The sequence below is a fragment of the Thermobia domestica genome, chromosome 16 (assembly GCF_964235325.1).
Source record: "Thermobia domestica chromosome 16, izTheDome1.hap1.1, whole genome shotgun sequence".
In the NCBI taxonomy this organism is placed as follows: domain Eukaryota; kingdom Metazoa; phylum Arthropoda; class Insecta; order Zygentoma; family Lepismatidae; genus Thermobia; species Thermobia domestica.
In genome coordinates, this window is record NC_137469.1 from 84,615,973 (window position 1) to 84,643,697 (window position 27,725).

The 27,725-nt window shown below is 35.6% G+C and overlaps 1 protein-coding gene across 1 annotated transcript in view; it reads right to left on the bottom strand.

Annotated features, from left to right (window-relative positions):
- Abcd3 (ATP binding cassette subfamily D member Pmp70) overlaps positions 1–25,599 on the bottom strand; it is a 59,377-nt gene extending 33,778 nt beyond the window's left edge. The window contains exons 1-7 of the mRNA XM_081742700.1: positions 25,086–25,599; positions 15,321–15,360; positions 9,756–9,943; positions 8,480–8,549; positions 7,337–7,363; positions 4,046–4,116; positions 1,451–1,631 (exon numbers count right to left, since the gene is read on the bottom strand). Of these exons, the coding sequence (XP_081598826.1) occupies positions 1,451–1,631; positions 4,046–4,116; positions 7,337–7,363; positions 8,480–8,549; positions 9,756–9,943; positions 15,321–15,360; positions 25,086–25,192 (684 nt within the window). The 5' untranslated portion in view covers positions 25,193–25,599. The remainder of the gene's footprint in view (positions 1–1,450; positions 1,632–4,045; positions 4,117–7,336; positions 7,364–8,479; positions 8,550–9,755; positions 9,944–15,320; positions 15,361–25,085) is intronic.
- Between the last annotated feature and the right edge of the window lie 2,126 nt (positions 25,600–27,725).

Sequence of the window (27,725 nt, forward strand, 5' to 3'; positions counted from 1 at the left end):
TGTTGAAAGAGGCCATCAAACATAACGGAACTTACCAATGTTCGTTTCTTTCCTTCTCTCACATACACACACGATGAAAGAAAAAAAAAAAAAAGAACGAAATTATGGATCTCCCTGAAAAAATCTGTCCCGGCTATCTGAAATTTCTAATTCGTACCTAATATTCGCACCCTGGACAAAATATTACGAAATGTGGCCATTCTGGGTGACTTGCGGAACGTGGCTTGGCATAGCATTATGCTTGTAGCTACCACAAATGTGAGTATTGTATGTTTTTGTGACAGTATGTAACTGGTAAGACGTGCATGCTGATGTGGTATCACTTCATTACAGGTTGAACCATGTGATGAAGAAAGGGTGTGACCGAGTGATAAAGGGGAATCATTATCTTCGGTCGTTAACATGGGCATATTCTGTGCGTGATGACACAGTTCTTTAGTGTCCAAATCTATGGTCAATACTCTCCATGCAGAGTGGAAGACGTCTGGCAGAAATCAATCCTCTTCGAGCAACAATGGCAGGGAACTCACCATGTCCAAGAGCGACCGTGGATGTCTAAGGAGGTTAGCAACCTCTAAACGGTTCCAAACCCGGCAAGAACTGTTGCAGGAGTATAATACAGGACCCAACCAAGTCTCTGAGAGAACCCTGCGACGATAACTGCATGGTGCAGGCATATTCAGTCGCGTTCTAGAGTACGCTCCAGTTGAATGCTGTACAAAAGAAAAATCACCTATCGAGGGCGAGGAATCATCGCCACTGGACTAGAGACCAATGGTGACGATTTCTGGTTCTGCCTCTATTCCAATGGCGGCCACTCCAGGATGATCAAGTGGGCCGGAGAAGCCTATAAAGTTGAGTGTGTGCAAAGGGCTGTACAGAAGGGCATTGGTAGTGTGATGTTATCGGGATGTATTTTGAATGCCAGTGTGGGTCCCTTGATAAAGGTGCCCAACCGCATGAAGGCTGTGGATTACGTGCCCATTCTGGATAATGAAGTGTTGCCACCTGCTCAGTTTCTGCGAGATGGCCACATTTCAGAGTCCCAGTATCAAGACAACTGCACCGTTCATCGAGCCAGAACTGTGAGGGAATTGTTTGCTGAACATGAGGTGAATATCCCACATCTCATCTGGCCCGCGACTTCGTCTGATTTCAACGTTATCGAGAAAATTTCGGATATGTTGGAACGGGCCGTGAAGAGGAGACATCAACATACCCCCTACGTTGGCCGCTCTGCAGGACCAGTTGTTCAAGGAATGAACCAAATTGGCATTGAACGTCATACTCTTTTACATTGACAGCATGCTACAGAAAATCAACGCTGTAATGAGCACCCAGATGATGTAACGGCTCTTTGAGCAATAATGTACGCACTTCATAATTTTTCGTCCGGGATGTTTATGTTCTATTAATGATCTTGTACCTACAATATATAATAAACACTTACCATACCACCTATTTTTGAAGTTAACCTATACACATATATGAAAATATCTAACGTTGGTTTGAGGATATTCGAATACAAATCTGTGACAGAATTACAAAATTTCTCAACATCTGTTGTTAGAAGTTGGTCTGCATTGGATATTCTATTATCTAAATTGCTCATTTTGTAGTATGTAAAGCCACTGTAAGAAAAAAGAAAATATATTAGAAATACAAAACTCATACATTTCTACACATAGCACTGTTTGTCACATTGTATTGCCAGATATACCTGTAAGACCCATTCATTTAAGCTATATAACCAATGTTTATTGAACACCGAATACTCATTGTTGTTCGACTTTTAATTTATTTATATATATATATATATATATATATATATATATATATATATATATATATATATATATATATATATATATATATATATATATATATATATATATATATATATTTGTGTTCCTGTTTTGGACAGGTTAAGTTATGATAATTCTTCCTAGTCAGAGATTATTCTTTGTCTCCTGGTGAAGATGCTCTTTCTGTGCCTTTAATATTAACTCGTGAGTTTTTTGCATAAGTCTTTCACCGTGTATTAACAGAAGATGAGAATATATAGTTCTTGAAACTGCATCACTCGACAACTACAGATAGTGATCAGAAAAATGGAAACACCTGTAGTTGGCAACACGTCAGATGTATAAGTTGGCAGTGGTGTCCGTGGCGCCGCAGCGCCGGACCGCTGGTGGTGGTGTGTTAGGTCGGTCTCCATACTACGTCAGGCGCCGTGGAACAGCAGTGTCCAGTGGTTGTAGCAGACGGAGGTAGTGTAAAATGGGAGACCTCTCAGATTTTCAAAGAGGGCAAATTGTTGGTGCGCGGTTATGTGGAGTGAGTGTGACGGCAATGGCTACTGTGTTAGATGTGTCGCGTGGGACAGTGTCGAAGGTGATGACGGCCTGCACAACACACGGGAAAACCACATCGGGGAAGCGGAACAGTGGGCGGAAGAAAATCACGAGCGACAGGTCACGCCGGGTATTAAAGTGCATTGTCACGCAGAACCGTCGTGCCACTGCGGAGCAAGTGACGGAGGAACTCAATCAGCACCTCCCCCACCCTGTTTCGACAATCACAGTCCGCCGCGAATTACACGACATGAACTTACGGGGTCGTGTTGTACGGGCCAAACCGCTCATCAGGGACCATAACGCTTTCGCACGCCGCAAATGGTGCCGCGACCATGCAACTTGGACCGTTGAGGACTGGAAACGTGTGATATGGTCGGATGAGTCATCCTTCACCCTATTCCCAACCACGGGCCGTGTTTATGTGTGGAGAACGCCCAAAGAAGCTTATGATCTGCAGTGTCTCCGCCCCACTGTGAAACATGGCGGCGGCTCGGTGATGCTGTGGGCCGCCATATCATGGTTTTCATTGGGTCCTGTGGTCACACTTAGCGGACGAATCACTGTCAACGATTATGTCGCAATTTTAGGAGACCACTTGCATCCTATGGTCCGGATGTTGTTCCCGGACAATGACGCCATCTTCCAGGATGATAATGCACCCATTCACATAGCTGGCGTTGTTGCAGCGTGGTTTGAGGAACATCGGGATGAAGTTCAACACCTCCCCTGGCCCGCCCAATCCCCAGATCTCAACATAATTGAACATCTGTGGTCCGTCTTGGAAACACTACTCCGGCGACGATTTCCACCTCCATCCTCTCTCACAGAACTGGCCGATGCCCTGCACGAGGAATGGTGTAAAATTCCACTTGCTACCATTCACGACCTCTATGCCTCCATCCCACGTCGCATCAAGGCTGTTCTGCAGACAAAAGGTCGCCCGACACCATATTAATCTGGTAAGCTGCAATTTCGTTCTGGTGTTTCCATTTTTCTGATCACCATCTGTATATTAGCATAATAATATTAGTTGTATTTTTAAGTTAACTATAATGTGCCAGACAGTGCCCTTATTACATTTTAAGGTGAGATTTTATTATGATTCTGAAACAGAAAATTAAGAGTAACTGGCTATGAGGTAAGAGCCTGAATATTTGGGAGATCACAACCTAGATGTCTACGAATCTATTTTCTGTCCTTAGCGTTAATTTAATAGTTCGTAACTGTATTATCTGTTATTCACTGTATCATAGCTTTTTATACACAATACATGAAATACACACATTATATAGGTGAAATAATAATTTCATGATCAAATACAACTGAACTTTGAAACATTCCTTTTAAATTTCATTCCTTAATCCGTCATTGGTTTTGCATTGGCGCAGCGCCCACGTTATTTTTCCTTTTCCTGCTACAACTACGTATTATGTATCTGCTTCCTGTGCTTCCATCTAACTTCTTTTGGAAGTATTATTGATAATGAAGAGAACTGTTAGGCACTTTTGGTTCTAAACTGTGCTGAATATTAATTTTCCTGACTTCTCAGTCTGTAGGAATCCCCGCATAACAAAAGTTTCCTGGAGAGGAAGTTCAGTGTATTAACCCACAAAAACTTTTACTGTTACCATGCGCAACAAAGCTGAACATAAAATACAATCTTCGGCACAATAAATGAAGAAACTTACTGTAGGTACTGATCGTACAAATGATGAGTCAACCTCGTCCTGAATCGCAGCTTCAATTCTTCTATCCCATACTGCAAAACAAGTACAAGCATTATACAGAGTCTAACTTCACGTATAATACATAAAATCAAACACAGGCGATACAAATTATTATACTTCTGGAAGAATATATACAGTCTCGATACAAAGCAGTCATGCCAGTTAATATTATGCAACAACTAATGTTTTTTGTTAGAGATTCAGCAACGGCATGGGAAACAGTAATGTGAAGGTATGTGTCTTACCTACACTGAAGACTGGATTGCAATACAGATATAACCAAATGGCGAAAATATGATACCATATCAGGCCACACTCACGTCAATGAAGCTGTCTAATTTGTTAAGTGTGTCGAAGCAAACTACCAAATATTTGACCTAAGGGAGGTTTACGCTTTAATCAGTGATTGGTACGGAACAAAAGAAATATCAAAAGTAGAGATTGCTGTGTAATTACTTCATATGTATTAAGTATCGTATAGGTAACTCTGTAATAGAAAACTCTGAATCATGGGCCAGCGAGGACTCGAGTCTCAATCTCTATCTGCTTGCTGACCAGTTGCTCTATCAATTCACCTACCCGTTATACAATCAGTTTGTGTTTCAAAATGATCACTGATCGTGTCGCTAATAGCTCACTTGGCAACTACCTGAAGAGCGGAAGATCTGGGCTTCGAGTTGCTGCTAATCCAGTGGCAAAGCTTTTCTATGTTAATCTAGCATTCTTTTCTGTCTATTGGTCTTAACAGTATATGAAAAAGTTGAATGCACAGTATATCGGCAACTGAAGCTTGTTTGATTGTTTCTACAAACTGACACCAAAAGGTTTATTAATATAGCTTGGAAGACTACTGTGTCAGAACATTAAGAAGTTAGCGGTAACGCTGGTGGATCAAACGTTAGTCTGATCTTTGGCAAGCACGAAATAGGAGTCTAGTCGACCGCCCAGATGTTTGTGTTCGTGCTGTTCTGCAACTGCGAACCTGGCTGCAGAGTACTACGGAAATGAATTCTCATGAATAGTTGGTCATAAAGATGTATATTTAGAACCTGGAAAAGCATTACTCGAAAACAATTTATTTGTTCACATGTTTCATCTGAGTGTTCTGCCTGAAGGTAGTTTTGGCCCAATCACCTAATGTAGATAGTCAGGAAAACCAGATTATTAAAGCACAGATAGGATTAGCTAATGCTCCACTCTGACTGGTCAAATGATTCAAGGTTTTTGTTGATGACAAGTCTGCCGTACGTCTAATAAAACTTTTCAATCGAGCTATGTTGACGGAATTGCACAAACTAGTGGGGGGCTCAGACTTTTTGCAAACGTATCTCTTATAACAAAACAGACTCCCTTGTTGGTGTGCTAATGAATATCAACCAGCATGGGTATCTGAACATTGCCTTTTAGCATAAACACCTTCTAGGCGCACACTACATTCCTGTCTTCCTAGGCGACAATTGCTGCATACACGACGTTAAAACTTTCTGAATGACAGGAAAAGTATTCACTAACACTGTCTCACATCGGGTAACTTGTGCAAACAGCATGGTTAAGTACTATTGACAATCCACGAATATGTTAAGAACAGCAGGTGCAAAGGTATCCAGGTATTGTGGAGCAACATCTGCATCTAACGTTGTACAAGTGGCTGAAAATTGATGTTATCTCTGCAACTTCAAGCGGAATTCCTACCAGGCAAAATTCACAAACTTTACCATCCAAATCCAATTCAAATGGCTAGGTTACGCTTACTGTGAAAGTTACATTCTGTCAAGGCATGTTTAAATTTGGCCCGTTCAATTAATTTTATAGTGTTGTTCTTCAAATACTTAACAAGAACTACACTGAAATGAAAGTTCGAATTCAAATCATAACCTATGAATATTTTCAGAAATAAAAAAGCATCTAAAACAAAACACAGTCTCCGAAAAACCTTGGAGAGAAATTTTATTTGTGAAGAAGAGTAAGTATATAAGCAAGATTTTTTAAAAAAATATGATAACTATAATGCTAACAGTAAGTATATTGATTATTATTATTTTAGACTTCCAAACTGTGTTACGCATAAATGTCTGAAGTCTTACAGAACGGCTTCTTCTGTCGATAGGTATTAGAACAAAACCGGTAAGAGATAGCGACAAGTGTTTCTTTTGCGATCGATTTAGTATTCCAAGAACAGATCTCATTTCCTCCGTTAAACTTCTATTCAAACCGGAAGTGATTCAAATTAGTAGTTTCCAATTTCGACATTTATCGCCATAGAACGGAAACGATAACAGACAGCGAGGTGCGCTTTCTTGCTAACGATTCAGCATCTCAAGGCAACATTATCATGATTACCACAACGCTCTACTAAAACCGAAAGTGGTTCAAATTTATTATTACTTCCGGTTTCAATAATAACTTCCGTAGAGCAAAAACGATTAGATATATGAAGAAGAGGTTTTTTGTAATCGATTGAGCGTCCCAAAAATAGATTCCATTTCCTCCATTAAAGTTCTAGTCAAACCGGAAGTAGTTCAACTTAACTAATTCCGCTTTCAACATTTACTGCCATAAAACAAAGCAATAAAAGATAATGAGAAATGGCTATTTTGATATGGATTCTGCATACGAGGAACAGGTTTTATCTTTGATCTTATTAATCTGTTGCAACCAGTAGTTATAAAAGTTTGATTACTGAATTTTCATAGTTTGGAAGTCTACCATAGTGTCATATTACGAAACGAAACTCATTTGTTTAAATTGTGAAATTGAGGAGCTTAGTGGTAGAGCGCTAACTTTTGGTGGGTGGCGTCCCAGGTTTGATTTCCGGCCTGGTCCCGATTTGGGGTGGACAACATCGTGTGCGTGGGATTTCTCGGGCTACTCCCGTTTTCTCTCATATTCTAATTCCACCAATTCTTCCATTATCATTCATTTGTCTTAATCAACCCTCTCCCTTAGCTTAATGGTCATGAGACGTTAAACTGAAATAATTCATCTCATTTTAAATTGTGAAATTGCTCAATTTCTTATGTGATTTTGAAGACAGTGATAATGTTAAATTATACTTTACTTCAACTGTAATAATCAAAAGTGATAAATTTCTAAAAAAGGAAAAAATATCTGTTACGTAAAATGTGAAGACTTCACTTAAAGCTGGGAAATTGTAAAAATAATAGAATTGTTCTATTCATTATACTGAAACTGTTCTTTCAATTAAGACTTGAAGAAAGTATGAATAAAAAAAAAATCAACCTAGATACTTACCTTGAGTACATTGTTCACGAGTGATATCTGTAAGAAAAAGGAAACATCCATACATCAATAATGCATCACAAACTTTATTAATTAAAATACATTTAAAAGTAAGTAGACTTCAATACAATAGTACACCGATGAAAACAAGTGCAAAGCAATCTACTTATGAGTTATTAAGGAATATCTTCACTGGAATCTATAGTACACCTGAGCGTTGGAGACAAATTTGACGATAATTTTCTAACCTTCACTTTAATCCTTGGAAGACTGTTCTAGATAGTTTTGAATCGATTACATACACACTTTATTTTCAAGAGCTACGCTAAACTTAGTTTAATTGACTTCAACTCATTTTCAGTCAAAATAAGTTCATTCTATTACAAGAAGTAAATTGGTGTGATTTTATAGTATTTTTTAATATATATATCTTCATATATGCAAAATATAAAAACAAAAGTCTACTATCTTTATACATTAAAGTGCAATAGGAAACCCATACAAGAGTTTTCTCAAATTTCAACGAGATTACAGAAAATTAAATAATATTTTGCTCTCGTTTGCTGCTGAGAGCTTTGTTCAGACTCGAATTTTCTAAGGAAAACCCTGAATTTTCTTTTGCCGTCATATTGGTATTTTATTCTTCTTCATTCAGATAATTATTCAATTTGTAGTCTTAAACTTGTAAAACATTAAGATATGGATAAGAAAAAATACATGCAAAAACAACACTCAAGAAACATCAGCAATAGCCATTAGCGGACATTCTCTATGGTTGTTGGTAATAGTCTCTTTGCATGGCTTTTTCTCATTAATAGTTTAATATTTACAGGTTTAAGACTGCAAGCGGAATTCTCATTACCTGAATGAATGAAAAAAAAAAAAAAAAAGAAAAAAAAAGAAAAAAAAGAAAGAAAAAAAGAAAAAGGAAAGAAAAAAATACTAATGATGCAAGAAAAAAAATTCAAGATTTTTTTCTTACAAAATTCGACCATGAACTAAGTTCTCGGCAATAAACGTGAATGAAATATTCGTAAGAAAGGAAAACAAACAACACACACCATGTAAAGTCTTTATTTATTCAATTACAATATAAATGTATAAAACATGAAAACTTTAACATAACTACTGGAAAATAACAAAGTATAAGCTTACCACTGGCATTGCGGCAAAAAATTCCATAAGCCTTTTGTTGAACAGCCTTTGGTCCATGCCAATAATAGCGCTGGAAACAAAAAAAAAAATATGAAAGCTCCTTTATCAGAATTATATAGAAATATGGGACTATTGGAAGTAATACTTAGTATCACTACAAGACACAACAATGATTTTTACCTATCTAATAGTTCCCGCATTCCTATTGCTGCTTTTTAAAGGCTGATTGATTGGGTTGGAGTTCAACTTCCCTTAGCCAAGACTACATGAAAGATGGACCTATAACTTAAAAATGAGACCAGAATCATACAAGTTTCCTGGGAATCAAACCGGGTCTCCTGACCTTGCAGTGTGGGCATTCATTGAATGAGTACTTGTATCTAGAGCAGCATTTCTTGAACGATGAGAGCTTTAGGTTGTAGAGCTAGTAGCTCTGTGCACACTACTAGCGAGTCAAGGCTGTGTTTAGGAAGTTCAACAGTGTATTGGATTTAATATTTTCTTTCATCAACCCTAGGACGATTCTTAACAGTTAAAGGAAACACATGTCATATTTCATCAAAATCGAAAAGCTTCTATGAAAGTTACCGTGGAACAGACTGACACACGGATGCCCACACCAATGAATTTTCGTTGTGTGTGTGTGTCGAATGGGAACCGAGTGAAGAATTACGGATCTACGTATACCTATGAACTCTACGTACAGAATAATCATTTTATTTACTTATTAATTACTTATGATTAGAAATAACTCATTCAGTGTCATCTTCTAAGTTTATTTGGGGAAGGAAGAAAGGGGCCTGGGACTTTATGTTAAGTACTACCTCGACATTTGCCTGGTATGAATAAGGAAAACCCAGGAAAAAATTCAATCAGAATGGCTGTCCTAAAAAAGCTGTTATATCTTTCCGACCGAATGTTCTCACGGGAGATCGAACTTGGTATCGCTCGCACCAACGTCATAAGGAGTAGTGAGTGACTACGCTACGTGGGGCTACTTGACTTGTGAGTCCTTGAATTATTTCATTGTGTAAATATACAGGCATAATTATATCAGTTTTATTGTTAATTTTATTATAGGTACTTTCTACGGGGAAAAAGCATAGTAAAGAATGGATTCTATCAGACAAGGGAAATATTATATTAGAAATTAGTTTCCATATCAGAAAAATGGAAAAAAATGCTTTACCTTAAATTTAAAAAAAAAAAAAAAAAAAAAGTAGAGCGAAACAAATTTATTAATTTCCAGCTTTAGATGACAAAAAATATACTATACCTTTCGATAAGCGTTCCATTGTGTATCATCCATATGTCGCAGAGTGATCTCAGAACTAGTGATGCTGCAACTAAAATTAAGTATCCCGTCTCCGGAGTGAAAACTCCTGGAACTGTAATGCTTAATATCCTTTTCAACTGCCTGAAGAAATGACGATCAACTTGAGCTTTCTCCTTCTTACCAGGTCGCTACAATAAACATATATATATTTTTTAAAATAATGGCAGCATATAGTTGAATAAAAGCAGAAATAGAATAAACTACATACCACAAAAAATACTTGGAATATTACGAAAACAAAACAATGATATTCACTGATTGATGCGTATTTAATATTTAAAACGATGAAGATACCTTAATATCCCTGTATTGACTTTTTCGCAATCCCTTTCTTCGATGTGTATATTTCGCTACGCTGCTAACTTATCACATAATGGAGAGAATTTCACTTCGCAAAATTTCGTAACTCTAATACCCTTCAAAATGAAAACTTATAGCATTTCATTCCACACTTCCCAGTTATGTAGGACTAAAATGTTAAAATGATTCCCTTGAAAAACCGTTATTAGCTAGAAAAATTTTAGGTCTTTGTGCACGAGAAATACGTTCGAATCATATGGATAACTTTATTAATTTGTTATATATGTACACTTTTTAATATATGTACCGTTTATTGCGGGAGCAGCACGGCTATTGAAGTATAGTCGTAAAGAATTTTCTACGATCGAACACTTCAAGGCAATCTTGTCATCTTGAAGAAATTCTGCATGTGACAAACCATACATGTTGCCAAGATCTTACAAGAGAAAATGTTCTTTTATACTACAAATTATTGGAAACATTTCTGTATTCTGTGTGTACTTCTAAAATAATTGCTTACTGAAACAAAATAATTACTCCGCTTAAATGCTGAGCAATTAAAATGAAGTTTATTGCGTTCGATGAGAGTACTCTATTAGTGCAAGCGTACATTTTAAAATAGATAGTGCAAATTAACAGAGTTATGTCAACACAACTCTAACAGTTTATACCTTGGACTAATTGAAATTAATTAAAAGTATGTTTTAATTAATAAAGAACATCTCTGCTTATGATGAAAGGAGCAGCACGGCTACTGAAATATAGTTGTAAAGAATTTTCTACGATCGAACACTTCAAGGCAAGCCTAACTTTGTCCTACAGCATAAAGCCACATTACATTTACATTTCTAATTAAATCAAATGAAGAGATTGAATTGTACGTAACAATGAATATATAATATGCTGATTTTATAACACACGTATCCAATACGTACTGGAACGTGTAATAAATAATGATTCACGTAAAAAAATAGCACTGCGAAAGACTGAAAAGTCGCGGAACATCTACTCGAAGTGAGCTTGTGGTGGACAAAATCGTGTCTGTACGTTCTCTCACGATACATTCCCTCCCACATTCTAATTCCACCAATCCTTTGATAATCATTCACTTTTATTAATCAACACTCTCCTTTTGCCTACAAGGCATAAACATGGGACATTAAATTAAAAGAAAAGAGTCAAGGGATTTAGCTTTCTGATATTACACTGTTGCTTAGAACTCGCCAATTTACCGTCAAAATTATCTTTACACGTCATTGAGCGAAGAATAACAGAAGCTTGTATAGCAAGAGAGTGGAAAAGAGAGTGAACATGATACCGCTCACAACTCTTAATTACTTGAAATTACTTTCCAATTGATTCGCTGAAGTTCTGCTGAACAGTTTGCACCTACAAATTATAGGTTATTTTCGATTCTCTTTAACTTTTGCGACTATGAGAGTTCTGGAAGTCAAACCGTGTATCATCTCGACGATTACGCCCTTTAGGCTAAAGGAGACGGATGATTAAGGCAAGCGAATAATGATGGAATAACTGTTGGAATCAAAATATGGGAGGAAATGGAAGTATACCGAGAAAACCCGTGGACATGATGCTGTCCACCACAAACTTAGTTCGCCGGGAATCCAACCAGAGACTCCACGCACCAGAAGTAAGAACTCTACCACTGAGCCACCGTGCCATGACGTCCCAATAAACTTCAGGAATTGTTTATTTATATCTTTAACTACATAAATTAACTCAATAGGAGACTCTCGAGTTACGAACTTAATCCGTTCCATAACGCTTTTCTTAAACTGAGATGTTCGTAGACCAAAATTAACTTTCCATTGAAATTGATGTAAATAAAATTAATTCGTTCTAGCCACAGAAACATTGTACTGTACTTTCTACATTTTTAAATGCTTTTTTGTGATGAAGAATATGGAATGAAAATAACATTGCCCTTTTTTAAGACAAATAAGTAACACTAAATTAAACAAAACAGTAGAACAAAGAGTAGTTTTTGAACATACAACTCTGACAGCAAATACCCAAAAGCACTACTAGACGCGTAGAATTGTCAGACAAGTGTGTGTGCATTCGTATACCGACCTGTTTGCAAACCGTGGGTTCACTTCATACGGAATTTGTACTTTCGAACCACATTCCTGAATCCACTTTGTTCAATTGTAAAATCATTCTACATATCTTTTACTCAAAATTTCCTTTGTATTAATACTAGCTTCACTTTGTTTGAAGTTTAATGTTCTTTTCCAGTACCGATGTTACATGAAACATGACATAGGATTCGACTCATATTCCTATCAGGAAACGACGCGAATTTCTCCCAACGAAGCCTAGAACCCAACCCATTTAAAACCTCTATTATTAGCTTTTGTTTCGAGACACGTATGACTGACAACTTCCCAACGATGGCCAACATAACTATTCGTTTCAGTATGTAAATTACATTTAATTACTAACTTGTACATGCACAATATTGTACCAGAGCTTACCAAATACTGACAACGCCAGGGCATGAAAAAATGTTTTACTCTGAATACAGTACCGGTATAGATACTAGCTTTTATGACATCATATCATTACGTACATACACACATGTCTTTTCATCACGCCTCAATGCACGATCCCAAAAGAATTCAAAGCCCTGTTCGTTCTAACGCCTACCACGCGCACCTTCAGTACATGCGGAACCGGGTTCGATTACCGCTGTGAGAACATTGAAATCTGAACACATAAAATTGGTTTGGATTCAATTTTAAACATATATACATGTCTCATATAGCCTCGATGCTGAAATGGGATGCTAAAACTTCAACGAACATACAAAATTTCAACCTTCCTAGGGAATGAGAAATGCAATGACTCACGTCAAGCGCTGATTGTTTGTCAGTTATTTATTTGTACTAAATTCGTGTTACCATTTTAATTCAGGTTGATTATTCAGTACAATTCAATAGCGCTTTCTCTCTCTCTCTTCCTGCAAACTAATTTCAAAACAATAACAGACTTTCTCCCGGTCATCGACTGATGTATGAAAAGAAGCAAAGTAAAAATTATTTTATAAATATCATGGTCGTACTCAAAATTTTCTTGAGGAAGAAGGAGCCGGTGCCATCCTCGAGATATTTTTGAGAGCAGGCCACAATCTGTCCCGCCTACTTAGGACTCTCAATCGATCTATAATCTATTGCAGCGTTTCCTAACCGGTGTGCCGCGAGGAAATCGAAACAAAATTATTAATTCTATAGCAATCAAATTGCAAAACATAGAGAAAAAGTTATATTTGTATTTTACATTACTACTATGAATCTAAAATTTAAAGTTTCATACTGTGTTACTTTTCTGTAGAACATTTTTCTGTACGTTTCTAATTTTGAAAAAAAGTATTGATCATTGTTACGACCATTATTGCTTCTTTATTGTTGCAAACTATTTCGTAACATGAAATTTTAAAATATTATTCAATCCTTCTGGCAAAGTAAACATGCATACGAATTACCTACATTTGTGATTTAAAAGTAAGAGATTTGTTCGTTCGTTCGTTATTTAGTGATCCTCCTTCATAATGAAAAGTTGGATACAGTTTTCAAAAAAGAAAGTGTATTTTTAACAACTTGAGCCCTACATCTGATTGCAATTGTTTTCTATTTTTAAATTAAAATTAAAAATAACATAATGATTTACCACGGGAAAAAAACAGTGATCGAGCTTTCTTCTCTGTGAGAAGGATGTCAGTAATCAGAAAAAAATACTACAGTATTCTATATTTTCAAATAATAATAATAATAATAATAATGTGTGCCGTGAGAATTCAAGTTACGCTGAAGTGTGCCGCAAGTTGAAAAAGGTAGGGAAACGCTGATCTATTGTTTTGTGTATATTCCTAAATACACCAGTTTGTTTGTCACTCTTCGCGCCAAATATTTTCCCCACAACTTTGTTTCCGATTAGTATTAGGAATTATATTTCTGGGTTTTCGACATATATGGCCATGTTAGCACGCCACGTATGAGGGATGACGTCCCTTTGCGATCATACTATTTGAGGAAAGGGAAGGAAGAAAGGATTGGAGGAACGAAGCGGCCTGGTACCTATATGTTAGGTACCATCCCGGCATTTGCCAGGGTGAATGAGGAAAACCCAAGAAAACCTCACTCAGGACGCCTGGCCTGAAAAAGCTTTTATACATTTTCGACGAGGAATCGAACCCGGGACCGCTCGCACCAAACAAGACAGCGTTAGCGACTACGTTACGTGGAACCGCAACTTTGTTCCCGAAAACTCAAAATCTCTGTTACCTGTACGCCAGCTTCAATTACACAATACGAATATATAATTATACATGCTTTATACTACGTGAAGTTAGGAACAACTCACACAACTGTAACTTTTAAATCTGACACAACGCTCTTCTCTCTAATTAATATTATTACTATTTCGCAGTTCAACATATTAATGTACTTATTTTTTTTTTAATTTATATAAGTTTTGTTTCTTGTTAAGAACTAGCTGTCGTCTCGCAAAAAAAAAAAAAAAAAAAAAAAAAAAAAAAAAAATTCTTTTGCCCGAAATGAGGATCTAACCACCCAAACTGCATTTAACCAGTCATCGCTAATTTTATTTCTTTTGTATACTTTAACGTCATTTAAAGCAGAAACTCCCGCGGTGGAATGTCTAAGGCACAAAACTACTTCAGCGAGCTTTTCTAAATTTTGAAATTTCAAATTACCACTGAAGTCTTAACGTTAGGGATCCTATTGTTGAGTAAGGAAACGTCTGGTTGGAGTATCCTATTCTATACAGAACAGTATGTAACAGTAGATTAATTATCCTTTTCTTGCAATTGAAATGTATCTTTTTCTTCCAGAACATTGAAAATTCCCACATTTTCAGCTTTTTAAGGTATTTTTTCTTTTTACCTGTGTAAACAAAGATTTGATCTGTTTTGTCTTTGATATGAGAAATTTCCTTGGAATTGCCATCACTGATGATGGCACTCCAAATCCTCGTTGCATATATCAAGCTTACTGCCACTGTTGCCAACTTTGGGACTTATTTTTTCCCTAACGTGCAAATGTGTTTGTATCTTTACTTTCCTGACAAACCTCGTGCAAAATACTAAATCTGATTTATATATATAATTTCCTTTGAAAATGTTTAACATAAAATCAAGAAAATGAAACACGTAACCTGACTTACCTCACCAACCGTGTACTGAACATCACTACCCTGAGATCTCCTGAAAGTACAAATTAAGAAGGTAAATATGATTAATCACTAGTTTTCGCGAAATGTGTGCTTTATACACGATATTTTTTTTTACAAAGACATAATAGTGTTTCTCTCTCTCTCTCTCCTTACGTAGCAATTTGCGAAACAAATTTGATTTTGCATCACAATTTACAATTTTTGTACAGCATTTTCGGCGGCAATGGAAATGAAAATTATATATTTTACTCTTTTACGTGGAAATGAAATAATAAAGAACAATTTTTGTATATAACGAACACGTATGATAATGAAAAGTAAAATAAAGGATTCTTTCCTAAGTACTAAATTTGTCATTCTAGGGATTGTATAAGATAGGGTTTTAAATGTGTCCATGAAGTTCTTATTAACTGCACAATTCTTGATGCCGTCAAACGCGTCAAGCCAAAATACAAAGTACAGCAATTTGAAATCGAGACTGGTCTTTTTTCTCGGTGGCGATAACACTGTGCAAGCGTGCTGAGATGCGAACCACTGAGAGATATCTTACCAACAACTGATGCAGAGCTCGTTGACTTTGAGGGACGTGTGCCGTATGGGCACATGCTGTGAATGCCATGATTTCAACATGCAATAAAAAAAGTCAACATCAAGTTATCTGCGCGCCTGGATAAAAACGGTCACATACTGAAAAAGTTTCATGTCGCAGCAAGTATATGGGGACAATTGTTTATTCCGTACAAGTGTACTTAAATGGTACAGGTACAGTGTATGGCAGTGAAGAAAGGGAGTCAATTAAAGACAACGAGCTTTCGGGTGCAGGAAGAGCCGCGAAAACACTGGAATTGATTTAAAAAGTGTGCAGAATCAGTATTGAAGACAGACATGTTACACTTAAAATCTTGTTGAAGAGTTAAAGTGAGCAATAAAACGTTTAATGCAAAGAATAGCGCGTGTAAGGTCTGAGTATCAGAGCCTGCTTCATAACAATGCCCCAGTCACAAGGCTTCGTTTGTAAAGGATTTTTTTTTGGCCCGATTGGGGATATATGTGTTGTCACACTCTACCTATCCACGGATTTGACTCCATACACTTGTTTTTATTTACTGTAGAAGTTTCTACTTTGATGTACCAACCATCAAGCAGGCTATGGCAAGAGTTTTAAACAACATTTCAAAAAAAGAATTCTAGCAGCCCTTCCATGTGCTGCTAGGCACTGTGCAACGGCAATGGATGCAAGAGGACCTTACTTTGAATGATCCAGCGTAAATAACTTCCTATGGGTACTTGTTTATTTTTTGCAACCACAGTCTCGATTTCAAATTGCTGCGCTGGGTATGTCCTGATCAAGTTTGTTTTTCCACTTTCAGCAGCGACGCAATATGAGAATTTTACCCAGTTCATCGTAAGATCCGAACATGAGGTCCCAACATAAATCTTAATATGTACACCCAATACTACTTTTCTTTCGCCAAACAAGAGGATGAAGCAAAATAATGTTCCTGGGTCAATGGTATGAAACAACTATGCAAATGTCATTTATTAACTGCTTATCCCAGAACTTGAAACAAGGATAAAAAGGGGAGGAGTACTCCCAAAGTACCGTGTTTTCACTGGTTATCTAATTTGCAGAAAGTTGTTGTCTTGAATCTGATAGCCCAATGAGGAATTTTATTAGAATATGCTATAGAATATTGAAGTGCACATAATATCCTAGTCGTCAATTCTAGGGACATTTTCCAATAATATGGTATCTACTAGTCTAATCTAGTATCTATGGTATAATTGAAAACCAAAGAGGCACTTAAAAGGAATCATTGGGCTTCAAGAGGAGAATTATCACGACTATATGAGATCAAAGAAAGAAACGAGTTCCCTCATGGCTACGCGGTTAGCGTACGTGCCTTTGGCGTAAGAGACCTGGGTTCGATTCCTGGCGGGAGCTATGCAGTTTGGATTCCACGTTAAGCTGCAGGTCCACGTCTCTTATAGTCTCGCTGCTGAAAGGGGCGCTAAATTGAAACGAAATCAAATCAAATAGAGAAACCTTTCTATCATGAAGGAAAAACTATATTACGCAGTTTTCTTGTAAATAAAAGCTGCTTCGCTTTATCAGAATATGTCTAATAATGAACACACTTTCATAAATATCTTCTTTTAATATCCATGATTGTTCCTGAGAGAATCCTTACATTCACTACAATTACCAACAATTTTAATTATTTATGTTCTTTGTCTTTACGACATAAGTACCCTCGATATATACCTTTAATCTAACCTTGTTTATTTTGGAATTCCACAGACTAACTTCTGATAAACACAGCTAACATAGGCATGTGCACTTTTACCATACACTTTTTGCCAAACACAAAGCTGCATGCTCTCATATATAGCTGCATGTAGCAAAGACATATATTCTTCATTAATAAAATCTATTACCGATAGTAATCTGCTTCTGACAAGGTAGATTAAAGAGAAAACTCAACGAAGTAACTTCCTTATTATGTCGTTTCAGTTCTTATGAATATGAGCATTTTACAGGTATCTTATTATTCTAAAAGAAATGAATAATAAAATTTAAAAAATAAAGAAAAGGGAATGAGAGTCAATCCAATGTCAAAATTCGCGAATTTGTAATCTTTCACTCTACCCACTGAACCATGAGTATTCCGATGAGATTCCTACTTTACACAATTTATTGAGCTTTTCGAGCCGTAGTACATCGCTAGTGTTTCTGTTCTTATCTATATTTCTATACGAAATCTTGATTCATAAGCTAATATATGTCTAACAGATAATCTAGACATTAGGATCAATTTTAAACTAATAGATTCACCATTTTACTCCGTTTCTCCCTCCTTTCCTTCCCTTACCACTTCCTAACCTAACCTTACCTACTTATCTAAAGTTATCTAACTAAAAGGGAAAAAAAAAAAAAAAACATTAAATATTTAACACACTTAGCGCCTTGGCATCCCAAAGGTCTTCCTATAGGGAAATTAGGAGGCAGTGAAAATTTTACGTGTGACTTGGAAAACAAAAGATTTCGGAGCTAAATACCAGAGTATAAATTTTAGAAATAATATACTAGTATGATATGAATGCAGTGAACCGGTATATCGAACCAAGAAATAGTCAATACGCTATAATACTGACGAAAGAAAACAAAAATTAACCATGCAATTTAAATTTATGGTTCCTAACTACTAAATGAAAATAAACATGGTAGAGGTTAATCAAAGTGGAGCTACATATTGCCAAATACGGTATTACAACTATTGAATGTACTGTGTATTGTCAAAATCTTATTTCCGCTTCTAAATGATAATATACGTACTATATGTAGTGAGTGAATATGACCTGCCTACCAAAACACATTTGAAGTGCATACTTCACTGCAAAACAACTAAATCGAACAAAAATTGATGAAACCCTTGAGTGTGTTCGCGACCATTTTAATAGGTTACACAGACCAAAATATCATTCGCACTACATTTCCCAAGAACAGTAATTACGAGTACGAAACATCAAGCAAGAACATACGTTACAAGAATACTATATACAAAATACCTTGTCTCTTCTTAAAACTTCAACGCAATAGGCATGAGAACTGTTCAATACCTTATCCGGCTTGCTGCACAGAGCTTACTGGGAACATCTTCAGGATACAATCAGATGACAATAGCCTACCAGCTGGTGATAATCCTTTACAAGAGCAGCCCTCTTTAGAATAAGAAATTCAACCAAAGCAGTCATTTCTAGTTATCGGTTGTCAAAATATTTCACCTTGGACAAAGAGATTCAACTTCAAATAAACATCCTGCTTCTTAAATATGCAAAATGTGCAATAATATCCGCTTTTGGAGTGTAAAACAAAACACCGTCGAATGACTGTTACGTAGATCCACTTATTCAGGAAATTTCGAAGTGCAAGACTATCGACTAAGCAGCAACAATGTTTTGCCTTTAATGCCTAAAATATAATTATTCCTAATTCACTACCTAGGTATTATATTCCACTAGATAAAACTGTGGCGTGCACAATAGTTATATTGCATATGTAATAGCTTACTCTATATGAAGGCGTATAATTCAAATAGCGTTTGAACTTTGAGACAAATAATTTTCACAGTTGATATTTCTACGCTAGTAGACAATGAACTCACTTCACAGCTAGCCGAAAGTAAGTTCAATAAGGAGGCGAAAAAAGGCAATACAAAGACGGATGATGACAACCGATCACAGACACGATCAAGTCATAGACAGTCTAAAATTCACTTAACCAAAAAAAACCTACATGGCAACTATTGCCTTGGCCACAGACCCCATCCACAATAGTAAATATTAAGAAACAACGACTCTGTAACGAAACCCTCTTGACAAAAAGACAGCCAATTAACATCAAACACCAAATAAGGAAAATGTTTATGATAAACTATAAACATGTTTTTATAATACTATTAATAATCATAAATTAAAATAATTTTATTGTGAATTTTAAAATACTAAAGATATAAAAGTATAAAATTATTTCTCAAGACTTTTATACTAGAATTTTGCCAATTTTAAGAAAATGAATTTAGAGACAGAAACAGTTGAAATATTATTTAAGTTAATCAAACATGCAAAATTTTGAAATCCTATCAACGTAATCATTAAGTTAGTGGATATTTTTAAATTACAATATTTCTTAGGAAACAAAATATAGACATTTCTAATTTTTTTTTTAAAGTCAGAGGATATGATCAAAACTGAACAACACAACGTACGACGTTCCTTCGAAGAATAAGAGGTATCCACACCTATTATGGTTCAGGAGAACTCACGCGGTTCTGCCTGCGTAAGAGCAAGCGTATTAACAACGGTGGATACGAGGGTGTTGAAAGAAAATGAGGAAAAAAACACCAATCTGTGTTAGGTACAGCTCACAGATGACGAGAAGAACCCTAAAACAGGGGTAGCGGGGGAAGGTCAACGACACGGTCAAGTCCATTTTCGGTTTTTGAGGTGTGGTCTATACTTAGATGTCGTCTGCTACTCCGGGTAGTTATCTGCGTGCTATTCTGTGGTGTCATTTGAAACCCTGTTACGACCAATAAATTTATCTCTCTTTTTTTTTACCGGTCGACAGAATATAATAACAGCAATAATAATAATAATTATTATTATTCCAAAGTAGAAATAAATAGTTAAAATATTAAACAATTATGACTAAGAAAAATGGAAATTATATTTTCATGTAAAAGAAACTGATTTTACACTATTCATTATTTTGAAAGAAATCTACTGTACTGACATTAAGCGAAATCTCGTTTATTGATCAGAAGTTACCAGGATCTTGTCCTAAGCAACAATTCCATCAGTGAAATTAAATCTTTATGTCTTTCTCATTAAAAAAAATCTTATGCTGAAGGTTGGTATCACACTGAGAAATTTGTAACTGCGCTTAAATTAAAATGGAAAATAACCTGTTCAATATGTTTATTGTTTCAGAAATAAAAAAAAAACATCCATCATCGCATATACATAACAGTTGCCTAGACAGTGAGTTTGGCCTCAACATAGCAGCTTGTATCTTCATTTATCCATTACTTAGACCTAATACATATAAATAGGGCCTGCTAGCGCCTGCTAAGAAACTGGGATATTATACTTCAGGGTTGTCTTGCAGTATCAAAAAGAAATGATTAAGTTGAAAGTCATATTACACTATAATTACTTATTCTGACGAATATTAGTTTATAAAAGCCATGCCATCACACGAACATTAAATGACACACACATTATTACTACTAATAATAAATTATTTATCGTGAGTTAAGAAGGAGCAGAGCAGTGGATTTATGACATTGGCGATACAATATACCAATATTTCCAGCTCTATTTACTTCTCCGAATAATTATTACTTAGTATGAAAACACTATAATTATTCAACAATAAAAGAAATTAATGAGGAATGATATATTTACATGAAGAAAACATATATGGAACGTGAGGCATTGACTTAAACGAAAAAAATCATTCATTTCTGCATTAGAAGCTGATTATAGATAAATCCCAATTTCCAGCATGGCACCACTAACCAGACAATATGATAATAACAATATTATCTGTTTTTCTTAAGTTGGTTCATTTCTAAATATTGCATGAATTGTAAGGTAACAAGATAGAGGTTTTCTGAGGCAGGCAACTGTGAATGATTGGTACCGTCGAAGCTCATTTCGTATGTTAGCATTCATTAATTACAAAATTTAATAATCAACTAAAGAATTTAGAATATGAAAATCGAGAATTTATATTTGTTACGCGATTACAGCTATAAGACATTCCCACTATGAACCTGAAGTGCATGACGCTACCGGTAATTAGCTACGAATCATCATCATCATCACACACTGTTCAAATACACACGAAAAATAAAGCTTATAGAAATTTCTTTATCACTGATTAGTTTTAATTTTCAGTGCCGCTAGTGCCACCACTAAGAACTAAAAAAAACTTTGTATTTAAACCTACTGCAAAATTTTCCGTATTAATCAGTCATCCTGGGATTCCCACTGCAGCTATCCGAACTCCTGTGAAGTAAATAATTGATTAGGGATTACCTCATAAAACGGTTATACCATCCAGCACCGTTCAAGTCCCAAATAAACTTCCTCGTTGTGCCTGCAGTATATTCCCATGACTGATAGATTGTCTGACGGTGTCAGAATACCACATTACAGTATTACAAAATGAATCCTCATCTTGGTGAAAAGTCCATAGTCTACACTTAAATTCACGTACGAAGTCCTACTCAGGTTACTTCATTGCTTCTACTGTCACTATCAAAGTTCCAATCAATAATTTTGCATAGATAAAATGGTCCAAAAGGTAAATTTGATAACTTAAATCGATAGCAGGACTCGTCTCGACGCATAAACCTTTTGTATAGTTTTTCAAAAATTATATTCATACGTCACACCTAACAACTAATGCCGAGCTATGAACAAACTAGAATTTACCTCTGTAAGAACATTATTGCCTTGAATCATATTTAACATTCAAAATTTACTCCCGTAATTCCTAAATAAATGTTGATATTAAATTATTTCGTCCAAAAATGTGTAAAATATCTATTTTATACAGCACTATTTCTTTACTTTCTCTCTGAATTTCGATCGTCAGTTGTTTTGTTGCTATTAATTTCAACTGCCCGTACTTATAAATAGCAAGCACCGATTAAGAGAAGCAATTACAGCCATCAACGTTTATGCACTGTTCGACATCATTTGCAATATTAATAGTTAAATATTCGTAATAATTAATTTCTTTGTGTGGAAAATAGACTGTTTAAAATATAAATAATTACATATAATCAGCATGCACTATACTGATAAAGAAATTTTAGCTTGCACATTTGTTACTGTAACTAAATTTTGATTAAAAGCTTATAAATGTTGGAATTAAAAAAAATATGTCTAATCATGTGCAGTCCTTAAGCAATATTTATAATTTAAATTTAACTTTAATTTATCTTATTTATAAATCAAATTATTTAACTGAGAACTACAACCTAAGGAAATATACGAACGGTTGAATACCCGGTACAGCTTGAGAATACGGTTGTACACTATAGAAAATTAATAAATTCATATCCAGACAAACGCTAGTCATTCTTTTTTTTTAAATCGGGATTATTAACAAAACACACGATCAATAACTGTAACAATCAATGTCACGGATTCAGAAGGATCCGTTACAACCCCCGTGCGAAAAGTAGGCAAGCCCATACCTACGTCACACTACTTCTGCTAGGGTTCTTCTTGTCATCTGTGAGCTGTAGTCATCACAAGCTAGCTTTAATTACAATTGCATAATAATAATAATAATAATAAACAATCACACATTGCAATGTGTTCTCATGTTCACAAATGACTTACATGTTCAGAACCCACATAAGTAAGTTCGTTAAACATTACTCAGATTTCTTTGTGAATTCATAGATTTTATCTACAATTTTTTAGAAAAAAGATTCCATTTGTGCATCTCACAGCAGGCTTTAGGTATTTTGACAGATAAGGTGAGAAGTAAAATTTAGCATTTCTGAGCCGCCATCTGCGGCAGTTAACCCCTTCATTTAGGCTAAGAAATGATTGTCATGTAGCCCGTGCAAATGTTTTAGTGGGCGTTCAGGTTTACTTTTGGCACACCACTAGAAAGCATTGTTGAAAAATTATAAATCTCTTACTAATTTCATCCTTCTTGTCTTCCAAAAGGTTTCCACTGGGAGACACGAAAACACCTTGCTTGGTATAGACAAAATTGAAGGGAGCCACCAGAAGTAATTGTTGAAAAATTAAATTCTATTACGATCTGCGTATAAATACGGCTTCCGTATGTGCAGCATAAAACACAAACCAACCTGTGCTAGGTGGCCACAGAAAATACGAACGCCATCTAACCGAGTCAGGGTAGGGTGAAGCTGGTGGGCTCGTGCGATTACCCGGGGGTGCGTCCGAACGGAGCAGGCGCGCAAGCGAGGGAACTGGAAAGAAGTGGGTTTTTACAATCATACGAGTTCCAATAGCGCTTGTCATGGTTTCATACTTGCAACGGTGCCCTCGTTATCATAAAATACAAGTCCCATACACTGTGCAGAAATATGCGTCCGGTGGAAAATACAATCTAATAGAGCCATCTTTCAGATGCACTCACTTATTTTATCCGATGTAAAGCACTTGTAATGATGCAGTAACCCTACACTTGTAAACCTAAAATACAGATGTCTTACTTTATATTTAACTCTGTCGCTTACAGAAATTTGTTCCTTATAAACATGTCATTTTATGCAAAGTATTGAATTTTACCTACAAATCTTCCAAAATGTGATGCGCTAAAACTACACCTGACCTTGGTGGACAGCAAGGATATTAGTATAACAATTTTTGGGGTATGTTTAGTACAAGGGGTCCAGAAGCACGTAAAAACACCAAAATTTACAGGAGAAACGAGTGATGTAAGTACTTAGACGCAAAATAACGTATCCAAATCTAACCTAACCTAACATAAACTAACGTAAGCTAACCTGAACTAACGTAATATTAGTAGAAATAAGCGAAATTCTGCCAATTTTTGGAAAATTATACGGAATCCTACACTAATATAACAAACTAAACTAACCTAACGTAACCTAAACTAGCCTAATCTAACTTAACCTTACCAACCCTACCCTAAACTAACAGAATGTGAACAGAAATTAACAAAATTGTAACATTTTTTAGAGAAAAGAGCTGGACCCTTCTGCTAAACATAGGCCCAATTTTTCAATAATTATTCGAGTGGCATGACTAAACTTAACCTGCATGAAAAACAGCCAGCTACATAACTTTAATTCAGAAAATCATATTTTAAAGTTTTACTAAAACCACCTTTAATATGGCAATGGACAGCTCATAGCTCTACACAGTGCTCCAACTAATGAGAAATTAAATACATATTTGACAAAAAAAAATCTCATCAATAAATTATACACGCAACTTTTCCATCTAATTTTTATATAAATAAACTGCTGAAATGTAATTTGTTTTCAAACCATTTACCTTTCAAGAACGAAAATAACTGTTATTAGTACAAGGACAAATAGTTTTAACTTTTAAAAAATACTATATGCAAATTATGCAAGTAATTACAACTAAGCAATTTCATGGTTTAAATGGCATGTTTTGATATGGTAGTAATGTAAATACATTTTTAATAGCGTATTACATAATTACCTGGATCGACCTTTCCGTTTCTTAATTAACCATAATATCACAGAAATTGACGCCGCAGCTACTAAACGTTTCCTTGTTAAACCTAAAGTACTCATAGACGGAGCCATAGTGCCTCCTTCGAAGTGATGCTGTACAATAGGAAGTTCAAAACAAAAATCCCTGATTATCCTTAGTCACGGATGATAATTTTCTCATGATTACAGATGAATATAGCTAATCACTTCCCTCATTAAGTGAAACATCGACTTCTAATTCTCGCTGCTTCGAGCTCGAATGCGTTTGTCATTCAATCGAAACTTCATCTTCTTCTTCTTCTAAAGTTAATATTTATGGGGAATTGTAATACATTTTTGCGACATCGCAATTGCAAATTTGTTTAAAATTTAAAAAAAAATACTATTAAAAGAAAATTCAATGACATTATAATGAGAGCACTCATTTCAGCAGGTATACCGGCAATAAGGGAGCCAAATGGATGTAGTAGAACGGATGGTAAAAGACCAGATGGGATGACCTTAATACCTTGGAAGAGAGGCAAATCATTGATTTGGGACTTTACATGCACAGATACTTTCGCTCCTTCCAACCTTCCTTTCTCCTCACTCCAAGCGGGCAATGTAGCCAGTCGAAAGGAAACAGAAAAAAGAAGAAAATACAGTAACCTAACAGAGAAGTACCAATTTGTACCCATTGCCATTGAATCCAGTGGATCCTGGGGCAAAGAAGGTCTCAGTTTTATAAAGGAAGTAGGTAAACGCATCACTCAATTGTCTGGTGATGATAGAGCAAGCACCTTCCTAATTCAGAGAATAAGTATGGCAGTACAAAGAGGTAATGCAACCTCTATATTAGGAACCATACCACCAGGTAAAGAGCTAGAGGAGATTTTTCTTCTTTAAAACACGTTTCTTTAAGTCATCTGATTGTTTTATGCTAGAAGAAGAAGAAATTTGATTTGTATATAAAGTTATCTCTAGTATGTGATTTGCATTAGGATTGTTCTGTTTATGTATATGTTATTTAAACTTATTAGTTTTTTAGTTACATTTCACTCAGTTACTTTCAATATTCTTACCAAATTCCTTCTCGTGGTGTATACATGACATTAGGATATTTCCTACTTAAATTCAATTATAGATAATTTTTTCTTATGTAGCAGCTAATATTCATGCTATACAATATCATATAATTAATTACATTGTTAATACACGTTAATTGTTAATGCAATTTTATAATTATATTGACATTCATGTATCTTAACAATAAATTAAAAGAAAATCGTTCTGTAATATCTTTTTCCTGTCTTAAAATACCTGAAAATAATTCTCATACCTCTATTAATTACCTTTAAAACTCTAATATCGTATTTATAGGAACATTTTACTAAACAATAATCTACGAGTTTCCAGGAGCCACATTCCCAATTGATCGCAAGTAACAGAACGAAAACTGTGCATTTCTTCCAGATGTAATAAGCGATATAAGTTACAAACACTTTTTGTGTTGTTTTGCGTCACGTTGCGATCTGCAAAATTTGGGGAGACCTATAGAGAATGAGCCCCCTGCAATCCTGTAATTTTGGCGTATCACTACGTGACATCATGCAGTATTTCCAACTGCTATTTATGTCCTTTAGATGTGAGGAAATTTACTAAGTAAATAATCAAATTGCAAATCAAAGTTTGCACGTCAAAGTCAAGACTTGAAACGTGTTCAACTATGTTCATGAACGTGGCAGGCCACAATTTCGATTTCACACATTGTTAGTGTTTCGTTAGTGCCGCAAACCCCATCATTAGTGCTAAAAAAATAACGTCTCAGTTTTTAAGCAGTGGCGGCTTTAGGGAGTAGGCCGGGTAGGCACAGGTCTACCCAAAAAATGAAAAATATATAAACGCTAAAAGATACAATAAAGACTAAACATATTTTCTACTATTTATATTAAACGGTAACTAATTATTCAACAAATAGTATCAACCACTACTATAAAAGTTATTTCCTACTGTCATTAATCAATCAAATGTGTATATGTATCCATAAGCGAGGGTTGCGGGCAGGGCCGGCCTTAGGTAGTGCGGGGCCCGATTAGGAACATTTTGCGGGGCCCAGGTTTACAACTAACTTGCACCAAGGTCTGTAGAATCTATCTATCTATCTATCTATATATATATATATATATATATATATATATATATATATATATATATATATATACAGAGTGTTGATTAATCCGTGTCAATTTCATTTGTTCACTGTGTAAAAGTGGTATGAGGTAAAGCCATGGAATTTGGTGTAACTTTAGACCAAGGACATAAGTTTTGTTTCGCCATAGAAGCATGTCACTTGTACTCAAGGTTGAAGAGATATAGGGTCAAAGATCAAATTTCGATTTTTTCCTTATGGGATTCCAATGTTAAATTCTGAAAGAGCCTGAAAAAAAGTAAATCGAAGTGATAACAAAGAAAAAGCTGTATGGTATGATTCTATGTCGCAAGCCGACCAAATATGCCTCCATCAAGTGTCAAGGTCAAAGGTCACGGTCAGATCAAGGTCACAGGTCATCTTGAGAACCCACTTGAATACACTGAAAACAACGCAATGTCCTTTCCTTATCATGTCAAATAGGTACCTTTGACAGTG